This window comes from Schistocerca serialis, chromosome 6 (genome assembly GCF_023864345.2).
Source record: "Schistocerca serialis cubense isolate TAMUIC-IGC-003099 chromosome 6, iqSchSeri2.2, whole genome shotgun sequence".
Lineage (NCBI taxonomy): Eukaryota > Metazoa > Arthropoda > Insecta > Orthoptera > Acrididae > Schistocerca > Schistocerca serialis.
Window position 1 is genome coordinate 747813329 of NC_064643.1, and position 13147 is coordinate 747826475.

General features: G+C 38.5%; 1 protein-coding gene across 2 annotated transcripts in view; it reads right to left on the minus strand.

Annotated features, from left to right (window-relative positions):
- Window positions 1-13147, minus strand: part of LOC126485108 (optineurin) — a 149502-nt gene that overhangs the window by 81623 nt on the left and 54732 nt on the right. For both annotated transcript variants that reach the window (XM_050108737.1, XM_050108736.1), the window contains exons 2-3: window positions 6954-7152; window positions 6775-6874 (exon numbers count right to left, since the gene is read on the minus strand). In XM_050108737.1, coding sequence (XP_049964694.1) covers window positions 6775-6874; window positions 6954-7145 — 292 coding nt within the window. In that variant the 5' untranslated portion in view covers window positions 7146-7152. The remainder of the gene's footprint in view (window positions 1-6774; window positions 6875-6953; window positions 7153-13147) is intronic.

Below are 13147 nucleotides of genomic sequence, written 5' to 3' on the forward strand. Positions count from 1 at the left end.
GCACAGCATTGTGTAGTAGTGAAACATGAACTGTGGGAAAACCGGAACAGAAGAGTATCAAAGAATCTGAGATGTGATACTACAAAAGGATGCTGAAAATTAGGTGGAATGATAGGTAAGGAATCAGGTTCTCCACAGAATCGGCAAGAAAAGGAATATATGGAAAACACCGACAAGGATTCTGAAAATTAGGTGGAATGATAAGGTAAGGAATGAGATTCTCCACAGAATCGTCAAGGAAAAGGATATATGGAAAACACTGGCAAGAAGAAGGGGCAGAATGATAGGATACCTGTTAAGACATCAGGGAATAACTTCCATGGTATTAGAGGACACCGTAGATGGTAGAAACTATAGGGGAAGACAGAGATTGGGATACATCCAGCAAATAATTGAGTACATATGTTGCAAGTGTTACTCTGAGATGAAAAAGTTGGCACAGGGAAGGAACTCATGGCGGGCCATGTCAAACCAGTCAGAAGACTGAGGACTAAAAAAATCTGGCCACCATCTGCAGTGATGAGAATTCCTTTGTCCAGCATGTTGAAGGTCTCCCTAAGGTCTTTACAGACATGCACTATTCCCCCAAACCTAATCCACAGACAGATTTCCCATACCTTATCCTCACACACCCCTAGCTCTCCAACCAACTCTTAGAATCATATGCGAAGGTGCATCCGCCCCGCCCCAATCACCCAGTTTATTCCGGACAGGAAAAACTCAATCACATCCTTTGCCAGGGCTCTGACTGTTTATCATCATGCCTAGGAACAAGGAAGATGTTACAATCCTTTCCACCCCTAACAAAGTGGTATGTTGCCACACATATAATCTACGCACTACCTTGGGCCATACTTATGCAGCACTCCTTGCCAATTGGGTCAATATCTGGGGAAGACAGAGTTATAAAACATGTTCAATACACACACACCCAAAATACTCTTCTTGAGTTCTGCTTAATATCACTGTCACCTTCATTGTTTTGCAGTTGTCCACGTTTTGATGTGACATGACTACCCGTGTCACTCAATTTTCAGCGAAGTGACCCAACGTGACAACTTGTGCTATTCAGTATTTCAGTGAAGTGACTCGATGTGAGCATTTACGCATGATCACCGTCATACTCTCAATAAAAATTTTTTCACTTTCCTGACCAGTCACATATTTTAGGAAGTGTTCACTGAATACACAGTGGGGCGAAACAAGTGCTGTATCACTGAACAAGGTACAGAGGTGGGCGAGTTGCCAGGACTTAACCCAACTCACTACTACCAATGCCACATCGTCATAACACACCTGCACTGCAACATAATTTAAGAGTGAAATTAAAAATTAAAATAACTTTCCCAAACTTTGTCAGCATACACTTAAGTATGTTAATGTTAACACTGTTAAGTCTCAGAATGATCAAATGAGTAAGTTAGGTAAAATATATGATCTTATGAAAAAAATAAGTAGTGCTGAATAATAGAACTAGAAAGTTAAAAATTGGTCATAATGTGCAAGTGTATGTCAAAATTAGAAGTTATAAGTCTCAACTTGATCAGAGAAATATTTTGGTAAAAATCAAAGTTTTTTACGAACAACTGAAGCAGCTAAATATTAGAATCATAAATCCAAAAATTCATACATAGCCTCAGTTGCACGTAAAAACATTACATAAATGTGACACCAATAAGCTACATGTATTAGTTTTCATATTATTTACTAAAAACCGGATTTGCAATGAAAACATCCTTATTCGTGGTAGATTAAGTATCATTTCTATTTGTAATAGAAAGTTCTAATTACAGCACTTGATTAAATTCATGAAATAATACAGCTGTACCATGTTTCAAGACTGTGGTTCCAAGAAATCTTAAAGAGGCAGCTCAGAGGTCATGTTCTACTATTGATACAGCTCGAAAAATTCTTGCCAGCAAAGTTGAAATGCAGCCCAGCTGAAACTATTTCAGTAACTAAAACAAAATTAATTCTATTTATGTAAACATTAAGAAGATTGTAAATTGTTAAATGACAGAGCTATTAATTAATACCTGTCCAAGAATGGGGCCATTTAGATACTGCTGTGCCTTAGACGGTTGATAGCATATGTTCCATTTGGTGGCCCACTGCATCCCTACATAAATATAGCCAGAGAGGCAGTGCAGTGTAATGGGACAAAACTATAGGAGAACTTTGTGCAGAAGTCAGAGTCCAGAACTACAGCAAGGCCACAGCCAGACAGCAGATGCTGGTCACCAAACTGTAAAATCAACTCCAGTGTCATCAGATCACTTCGCACCAAGATACTGATCCGCTTGTGTCAAACACCTGCATGTGTTGTGCCTCGAATGATGTCACAGCTGGACAGACTTGAATGCGTTACTGGTAAACTGATGAGGACTGTATGCAGTCGCTTGGATTTCACGGAAGTAACTGTTCTGCATGCTGCCCATAATGTTGACAAAACCGTGTGGCAATTGGCAAGATTATTTTCCACATTTAAGGCAAGCGATTAACATCTGGTAGTCAGGATGATATATCATTTTACTTGGAACTTCCTGTAGGGGTCGCCTCTGAACTTTAATAGTGCTGTTTTCGGTAGGGAAATCATTATTATAATATTTTGTGTATGTGAACTTTTACAGAACACAGCAATCAGTTAAAACTCAAGCCTATGTTTGTAGCGATAGGCCTGATCCCGCTGAGTACATAGCAAGCAGGAACATTTTCTTTCAGTGAGCACAAAGAGTACTGTGGACCTGCAGAATGGAAATTATGGTAAACAGTAAAGGTAGGTGTAAAGCAAGCACAGATAATTTAGCTGTCTTTTCATAATGACATAACTAAGTATTGACCTTTTGATTATTACCCGCCACCCCACAGCAGGAGGTTTCAACATTGTTTCTCATGTCATTTCACAAATGTCCAAGATTCTCACGGATGAGGAAATTATGTAAGAGTTGCTACGAACCGATGATGAATAATCTCCATCTGAGGATAGTTCAGAAGGTGAAGAGGACAATGTTGAAATAAGTGAGCCTTATATGTGAGGATAAGTGGATTCAGAAAAGGTTGTTTCTTCAAGTGACGAATCTTCGAATTCATTTTGTTAGTAATAACTGCTACAGGGGTGAATAAAGATGAGTGGACTAAATAGCATATGAAACCAGTTAGTGACAGGGGAAGACCCAAAAGCCATAACATCATTTCTCATAAGCCAGGCACTTTTAGTGCTGGCCATAGCAGCAAAGACTTCAACAGAAATTTGTTCTCTTAATCTTGATCATAAAATGCTTGATGACATTGCTGTGCACACTAATTTGGATGTAATGAACATACGTGGACAGTTTGACAGATCTTGTGAGACACAAGATACAGATAGCAAGTCCTTCTGGGCCTCCCACTACATGCAGGAACTTACAAAGCTTCCCACCTCCATTTCAAAGGAAGGTGGGATAAAGGTGGGCCTGATGTATTTGCAGTTACTATGCCATAAATAAGATCCCTGTTGTTACTTTGCTGTGTACGCTCTGATGACAAAAGCTCTAGAGATGAGAGGAAAAAACTGAAAAGTTAGCTGCTGTGAGCTAACTTATCACACCGTTGCAAGGTAAGTATTTGAAGCTATATACTCCTGGAGAACATGTGACAATTGACATGCAACTAATTCCATTTTGTGGACGATGTTCCTTCTGACAATATCTGTCAAAAAAAATCCAAAGAAATATGGCATAAAGGTTCTTGGCTTGGTAGACTCCATGATATTTAATCTTGTGAACTTTGAAATATATGTAGGTAAGCAGCAAGATGGTCCTTTCAACAAATCAAACAATCCTTCAGAAATAGTGCAACATCTTGTTATTCCTTCAGAAAGTACTGGCAGAAATATAACTACTGACACCTGGAACACCAGTGTGCCTCTTGTAAGAATTCTACTGAAAAAATTGTTGACATTAGTAGTAACATTATGAAAGGACAAAATATTATATTCCCCCAAAATTTTGGCCCAGTACACAAAGAACTGTAACTTCAAGTCTGTCTGGTTTTACAAAAATGTAACAATGGTGTCATGTGTTCCAGTCTAATCATGATCTGTTGTACTCATCTCCATCTGTAATGATGGAGAGTTTGATGAAGATATAGACCCTCAGAAAAAGCTGGAAGACATGTTTCACAACCATACAAAAGGTGGAGTAGAAGAAACTGTTAAAAAAGGACCAACTTTTGATGTATTCAGTTAATTTAATGAGTTCAGTTTTAATTGAAATTTCTGTAAATTTAACTTCGAACAATGTGTAGCTTCAGCACCTATTATTGTGATGACATATAAGGGGCCGATTTTTGGTCACAAGACAGTCAGTCCATGGCCGAGTTTCAGACGAGTAACCTGTGCTGGTTAGAATAACAACAATGCTCCAACTTAACAGTGTCATAAGTGTTAAACAATTTGGCCCTTTGTAAAAACAATGTCAGTGTCGACTCCATATGTACCTGTTTATTCTTCAAGAACTGTGAATTATGTGGTTATGTTTTTACTGCTCGTAAATGTTCAACAGTAAACTATTGCAGCAGTATCTGGAGGTTCGCTGGCAAATTATTAATGAGGCTTATGAAAAGTTTAAATAATAGTGCACTAGCCATACATATATAACTGTATTATTGAGGAACTGTGCAAAGTGAAAGTAAAAGTCAGTAAAACATAACTGTGCATCTGTTGGCTATATTGTTTACTGCAGTCGGCATCCAAATTACAAACCCTATTTTTCAGTCAGTGTAGCAAAGCAGTATATCACCACCGAGAGCAAAAAACTAAGAAATAAAGCAGGTGGAACCACTACAACACCTCTGTCCACATTAAATCCAGCAGTCAGAACAGTACATGCATTTCAACAGCTGCCATCTCTTTCACACAAAAATATCCTTCCCATACCACCTGGCCACTTGGGGATGGTGTACCTGCAGTGACAGAAACTCCCTTTGTCAAATACACTGAAGGTCTCACAAAGGCCTTCACAGACAGGCACTATCCCCCAGACCTAGTCCACAGACAACATTTCCCATGCCATATCCCAAAACACTCCTGATCCTCTCACCACCTCCAAGAACCTCTGTCACTCAACATCAGCTAGGACTGGAAAAACTGAACCATGTTCTTCATCAGGGCTTTGATAACCCGTCATCATGCCCTGAAATGATGGACATCCTACCTGGGACCACATTCCGCCCTTCCTAAAGTGGTGTTCTGGTACCCATCCAACCTCTACAACGTCCTAGTCCATACCTATGCCAATCCCAGTCCCAACCCCTCGTCAGAGGGATCATTTCCTAGAGGAAGACCCAGGTGCAAGACCTGCCCCCATCCACTCACACTTTCCAGTCATAAGCTTGTCCTACCACATCAGAGGCTTATATAAGAGTCTTTTATATTGGTATGACTATTAAGCAGCTTTGCACCAGGATGAATGGCCACTGCCTAGCTATGGCCAAAAACAAAGTGGAACACCTTGTGGCACAACATGCAGCTAACCATAACAAGCTTGATTTCAATGGCTGCTTCACAACCCGGGCCATCTGGATACTCCCCTCTACCACCAGCTTTTCTGAACTGCGCAGATGAGAGTTATCCTTAGAACACATTCTCCACTCCTGAAATTATTCCAGCCTCAACCTACGGTAACCGACTATCGCCACACTCGCCACCCAACAGTTTCTGCCCCCTCTGTCTTATTGCCTCTTCCTAATCCACACCCTCTAAGCCTCACTGTGTGCTGCCCTTTGCCAATGCACCCTCCTGTCTTTTTGCCTTCTCCGCTCATCTCCTTTTCTGCAACCCTTCTCTCCCCCACCCCTCCCTTCCCCACAGCCTCTTGATGCTGTGCCTGGCAGCCTTGTCCTGCCATCTAGCACATGAACACCCTCTACGACAGACAGTGCTCTTCTCACGCCCCATTCATACCCTGCTATCCTTCCCCCTCCTAATCCAGATTGCTGCTTTCGTTCACTGCGGCAGTTGCATTCTGGCCAGAATGCCTGAAGACTGCAGTTACGTGTGTGTTAGGTGCACATGCTTGTGCAAATGTGTATGTTTTCCTTTCTCTTCTGAAGAAGGCTTTGGCCAAAAACTCAATGTGTAACAGTCTTTTTGTTGTGCCTGTCTGCAGCTCAAAGTGGAAACTTGTGTGAACAAAACAAAAACAAAATTTGAATGATATTATCATCTCTGTGCCAGACCAAGAATTCCTCCTCCCCTGTACTTGTAATTACACTGCCAGACAATCTGATATGTACAATACCTTGCAGTTTTAGCATGAATGAAACAGTTACTCCCTTCCCTCCAAATGAAAAACATTATTCATTAAATATTTCAGTGCTACTTATGGGAGACCTAATTTAACAATTAATGCTGAAAGTACACAAGAATTATTAATATGAAAACTTTTGATCTTACAACACAAATGCTCCAAAATGTCAATCAACAACAAAAATGTTTGCATAAAAACAAGATAGGCTATGTCATAGATACAAATATTTAGCAGCTAACTATCCTCGGTTATTCTGGAATTGCTTCTGAACAAAGTGAATCCAGTCCGGAAACAGACAGGCAAAACTGACACACACTGGAAAGACTGTGATTAAACCTTACTACTAGTCTTTGAAACAGACAACATGGATCTGTAAAATGTGAGTTATAATGACATCGTTCTCCAAAATTTTTATCAGCTTGTTGACTAAACAGAGTACTACTATGGACCCCAAACTAAAAAGCTGTAACAAAATTTGACAGTTTACCTTTCAGATGAAGATTGTGCTGCACGACCTCTTCAAGCTTTTTGTGAACCTCTTCTGGACTCAAGTCAGCAGATAGCGGTTCCGGTAAGTTCGATGGTGTCTAAATGCATAGCATAGGAATCATAAAAATTATGGACATAGAAGAGATTGAACTGCGCAATTTTCTCTTGTATGCGTACCTGATAATCTGTCAACATAAGTTCATTAAAACTTGGTGGCTGTGAGACAATAGTAATATCACTTGCAGGCTGTCTTTCAGATTCATGAGGTGATGTTCCCAAAACAACAAACGATCCTTCACTTGACATTGAGGAAAGTGGGTCATGTCCAGGAGTTTTTGAAGTCTCATCCTTTTCATTGACTTTCACCATTTTAACACTGTAAGCAGAAATTATAGACGTCAGTCACTTGACATGTATTTCTCTTAGTATTATCAACTCTTTTATAAACTAAGACTACTCTTTTTTCCCCAAAAACTGACAGATAAAGACCAAACTCACAATGTAAATATAGAAGTAGTGAACATGACAAAGCCTATATCTTTCTTTACACGTAAGTTGTATTTTCAGCAAAAAGCTCAATATTTCAACACACACACAAATTTATAATATAAAATTATGGTTACCTCCAGTGCACATGCTAATTCTGCAATCCATTGTAAACATATTCACTTATAATTATCTTACTGAACCATTCCACAACAGAAAATACATGAACTATGAAAAATATCAGACACGCATTTAGATGCTTTAATTCTATTGTGTGGAATCAGAGTCAGTTTCCTGTTCTATTTTTAGTAGTGTCATGTTAGCATGAATGGTGCACTGTGGCACGAATGGGATGATATTGTCCTTGGGGTGGGGAACTGCCCCTAAAGGCGGAAGAATCAGCAATGACTGACAATATGAGGATGCAGAAGGCAGTGGAAACCACAGCACTAAAGATATGTAACATGCATCCACAAGACTTGTAGCCCGTAACTGAAAAAAAATGTCACGATGATCTCTCCATTGGCAAAAAGATTCTGGAATAGTCCCTCATTTGGAGCTCTGGGATGGGAGTGCCAAAGGGGAGATGACCATGAGAAGAAGATTGAATAACCATCGAAACGGTAATGTTCTACAAATCAGGGCGTGGAATGTCAGAATCTTGAACAAGGTAATGAAGCTAGAAAATCTGAAAAGGGAAATGCAAAGACTCAATCTACATGTAGTAGGGTCAGTAAAGTGAAATGGACAAAAGACAAGGATTTCTGGTCAGTTGAGTATAGGATAATATCAACAGCAGCAGAAAATAGTATAACAGGAATAGGATTTGTTATGAATAGAAAGGTAGGGCAAAGAGTGTGTTACTGCGAACAATTCAGTGATAGAGTTGTTCTTATCGGAAATGACAGCAAACCAACACTGACAATGATAATTCAAGTATACGTGCCGACGTCGCAAGCTGAAGATGAACAGCCAGAGAAATTATATGAGGATAAAGAGTAATACAGAACGTAAGAGGAGAAGAAAACTAATAGTCATGGAGACCTGGAATGCAGATGTAGGGAAAGGAGTAGAAGAAAAGGTTACAGGAGAATATGGGCTTGGTACAAGGAATGAGAGTGGAGAAAGACTAATTGAGATCTGTAATTAATTTCAACTAGTAATAGCGAATATCTTGTTACGGAATCACAGGAGGAGGAGGTATACTTGGTAAAGGATGGGTGATACGGGAAGATTCCAGTTAGATTACATCATGGTCAGACAGAGATTCCAAATTCAGATACTGGATTGTAAGACATACCCACGAGCAAATGTAGACTCAGATCATAATGCAGCAGTGATAAAGAATAGGCTGAAGTTTAAGAGACTAGTCAGGAAGAATCAATAAGCAAAAAAGTGGAATAAGGAATACTAAGCAATGAAGAGATACATTTTAAGTTTTCTAAGGCTATAGATGCAGCAATAAGGAATAGCTCAGTAGGTAGTACAGTTGAAGAGAAACATTCTAAAAAGTGCAATTACACGAGTTGGAAAGAAAAACATAGGTACACAGAAGGTAACTGTGAAGAAACCATGGGTAACTGAAGAAATACTTCAGTTAATCGATGAAAGAAGGATGTACAAAAACGTTCAGGGAAATACAGAAATACAAGACACTGAGGAGAGAAATAAATAGGGAGTGCAGGGAAGCTAATACAAAATGGCTCCAAGAGAAGTGTGAAGAAATCGAAAAAGAAATGGTTGTCAGAAGGACTGACTCAGCATACAGGAAAGTCAAAACAACCTTCAGTGAAATTAAAAGCAATGGCGGTAACATTAAGAGTACAATGAAAATTCCACTGTTAAAAGCAAAGGAGAGAGCGGATAGATGGACAGAGTACACCGAAGGCCTCTATGAGGGGGAAGTTATGTCTGATGAGACAGAAGAAGAAACAGGAGTCGATTTAGAAGAGAGCTTTGGAGAGAATTTATAAAATCATTGAAGGAAGTGGCAACAAAACAGCTATTCACATTGGTGTGTATTAACATGACTAGTCTGGCGACATACCATCTGGCTTTGGGAAAAATATTATCCACACAATTCCGAAGACTACAAGGTCTGACAAGTGTGAGAATTTTGCACAATCAGCTTAACAGCTCATGCATCCAAGTTGCTGACAACAATAATATACAGGAGAATCGAAAAGACAATTGAGGATGCACTAGATGACAATCAGTTTGGCTACAGGAAATGTAACGGCACCCGAGACGCAATTCAGACATTGAGGTTGGTAATGGAAGCAAGCCCAAGCAAAACCAAAACATGTTCATAGGATTTGTCGACCAGAAAAAGTGTTCAGCAATGTAAAATGGTGCAAGATGTTCAAAATTCTGAGAAAAATAGGGATAAGCTGTAGGGAGAGACGGGTAATATACAATATCTAAAAGAACCAAGAGGGAATAATAAGAGCAAAAGACCAAGAAGAGAGTGCTCGGATTCAAAAGGATGTAAGACAGGGATGTAGTCTTTCGCACCTACTTTTCAGTCTGTACATCGAAGAAGCAATGATGGAAATAAAAGAAAGATTCAGGATTGGAATTAAAATTTAAGGTGAAAGGATATCGATGATATGATTCATTGATGACATTGCTATCCTGAGTGAAAGTGAAGAAGAATTATAGGACGTGCTGAATGGAATGAACAGTCTAATGAGTGCAGAATATGGAGTGACAGTAAATCTAAGAAAGCCAAAAGTAATGAGAAGTAGCAGAAATGAGAACAGCGAGAAACTTAACATCAGAATTGAGGTCACAAAGTAGAGGAAGTTCTCTACCTAGGTAGTAAAATAACCATTCCAGTTAGCAAGCAAGAAATCGAAGTCAGACTAGCACTGGCAAAAATGGCATTCCTCGCCAAGAGAAGCCTACTGGTCTCAAACTTAGGTCTTAATTTGAGGAAGAAATTTCTGAGAATGTATGCTTGGGTCACAGCATTGATTGTATGGTAGTGAAAGATGGACTGTGGGGGAAAACCGTAACAGAAGAGAATCAAACCATTTGAGATGTGGTGCTGGAGACAAATGTTGGGAATTAGGTGGACTGATAAGGTACGGAATGAGGAGGTTCTGAACAGAATCAGAGAGGATAGGGGGACACTGACAAGGAGGCAGGACAGAATGGTACAACATCTGATAAGACATCTGGGAATGACCTCAATGGTGCTAGAGGGAGCTGTAGAGAGCAAAAACTGCAGAGGAATACAGAGATTGGAATACATCTATCAAATAATTGAGGACATAGGTTGCAAGTGCTACTCTGAGATGAAGACATTGGCACAGGTGAGGCATTCATGGCAGACAGCATCAAACCAGTCAGAAGATTGATGACTTAAAAAAAAAAAAAAAAAAAAAAAAAAAAATAAATAAATAAATAAATCTTCTCCCACAGTTACGGCAATTTCATGAACAGACAGATAACAAAGATTTTATTTGTCATCATTATTTTGGAATAATCATATGGCAGCTGCTTCATGGTAATGATCAGAGGAATTTTTTAACTGTATATGGATAGCACCAGGAAACACAAATATCATCATCCAAGACTCGCAACACATCATATTACCTTTCCACTTATTACGCAGCTGATAAGACTGAAAAATTGATTGTACCAAGAAAATTCATTCACTCACAATTTTTGAAAAGCACATCAAGAACAATATTTCAAATACAAGAGAGCAATGCAGTTGACAGAGTAATGTTGTTTCCCCTTGCCTTGACACAACTGGACAGAGGATAGAAATCTATCAATTTGTTTAGGCTTCATTTTCACTCCTTGATCAAAACAGCAGTACTTTTAAATATTTTATTTCTTTCTTTTCTCAGACGTTATGTCTGGTCAAAAATGGAAAGTGACGTGGACCTTGATCAAGCGTGACTTCCTTTTAACTGTACGGTTTATGTTATATTGCATTTAGGAACTTTTGGGTAATTGAACATGTATCAATAATTACGGATTTCTGTAGTTGTATATATAAGTTTGGATGTAGCTGTATTGCATTGATGTACTGGTGGATATTGTGTGGTATGACTCCTGTAGTTGATAGTATAATTGGTATAATGTCAACTTTATCCTGATGCCACATGTCCTTGACTTCCTCAGCCAGTTGTATGTATTTTTCAATTTTTTCTCCTGTTTTCTTTTGTATATTTGTTGTATTGGGTATGGATATTTCGATTAGTTGTGTTAATTTCTTCTTTTTATTGGTGAGTATGATGTCAGGTTTGTTATGTGGTGGTGTTTTATCTGTTATAATGGTTCTGTTCCAGTATAATTTGTATTCATCATTCTCCAGTACATTTTGTGGTGCATACTTGTATGTGGGAACGTGTTGTTTTATAAGTTTATGTTGTAACGCAAGCTGTTGATGTATTATTTTTGCTACATTGTCATGTCTTCTGGTGTATTCTGTGTTTGCTAGTATTGTACATCCGCTTGTGATGTGCTCTACTGTTTCTATTTGTTGTCTGCAAAGTCTGCATTTATCTGTTGTGGTATTGGGATCTTTAATAATATGCTTGCTGTAATATCTGGTGTTTATTGTTTGATCCTGTATTGCAATCATGAATCCTTCCGTCTCACTGTATATATTGCCTTTTCTTAGCCATGTGTTGGATGCGTCTTGATCGATGTGTGGTTGTGTTAGATGATACGGGTGCTTGCCATGTAGTGTTTTCTTTTTCCAATTTACTTTCTTCGTATCTGTTGATGTTATGTGATCTAAATGGTTGTAGAAATGGTTATGAAATTGCAGTGGTGTAGCCGATGTATTTATATGAGTGATTGCTTTATGTATTTTGCTAGTTTCTGCTCGTTCCATAAAGAATTTTCTTAAATTGTCTACCTGTCCATAATGTAGGTTTTTTATGTCGATAAATACCCTTCCTCCTTCCTTTCTGCTTAATGTGAATCTTTCTGTTGCTGAATGAATGTGATGTATTCTATATTTGTGGCATTGTGATCGTGTAAGTGTATTGAGTGCTTCTAGGTCTGTGTTACTCCATTTCACTACTCCAAATGAGTAGGTCAATATTGATATGGCATAAGAATTTATAGCTTTTGTCTTGTTTCTTGCTGTCAATTCTGTTTTCAGTATTTTTGTTAGTCTTTGTCTATATTTTTCTTTTAGTTCTTCTTTAATATTTGTATTATCTATTCCTATTTTTTGTCTGTATCCTAGATATTTATAGGCATCCGTTTTTTCCATCGCTTCTATGCAGTCGCTGTGGTTATCCAATATGTAATCTTCTTGTTTAGTGTGTTTTCCCTTGACTATGCTATTTTTCTTACATTTGTCTGTTCCAAAAGCCATACTTATATCATTGCTGAATCCTTCTGTTATCTTTAGTAATTGGTTGAGTTGTTGCTGCCAGTAGTTTTAGATCATCCATGTATAGCAAGTGTGTGATTTTGTGTGGGTATGTTCCAGTAATATTGTATCCATAATTTGTATTATTTAGCATGTTGGATAGTGGGTTCAGAGCAAGGCAGAACCAGAAAGGACTTAATGAGTCTCCTTGGTATATTCCACGCTTAATCTGTATTGGCTGTGATGTGATATTATTTGAATTTGTTTGGATAATAAGTGTGGTTTTCCAATTTTCCATTACTATGTTTAGGAACTGTATCAATTTAGGATCTACTTTGTATATTCCCAATATTTGTAGTAACCATGAGTGGGGTACACTATCAAAAGCTTTTTGGTAATCAATGTATGCATAGTGTAGCGACCTTTGTTTAGTTTTAGCTTGATATGTCACCTCTGCATCTATTATCAGTTGCTCTTTACATCCTCGTGCTCCTTTGCAACAGCCTTTTTGTTCTTCATTTATAATTTTGTTCTGTGTTGT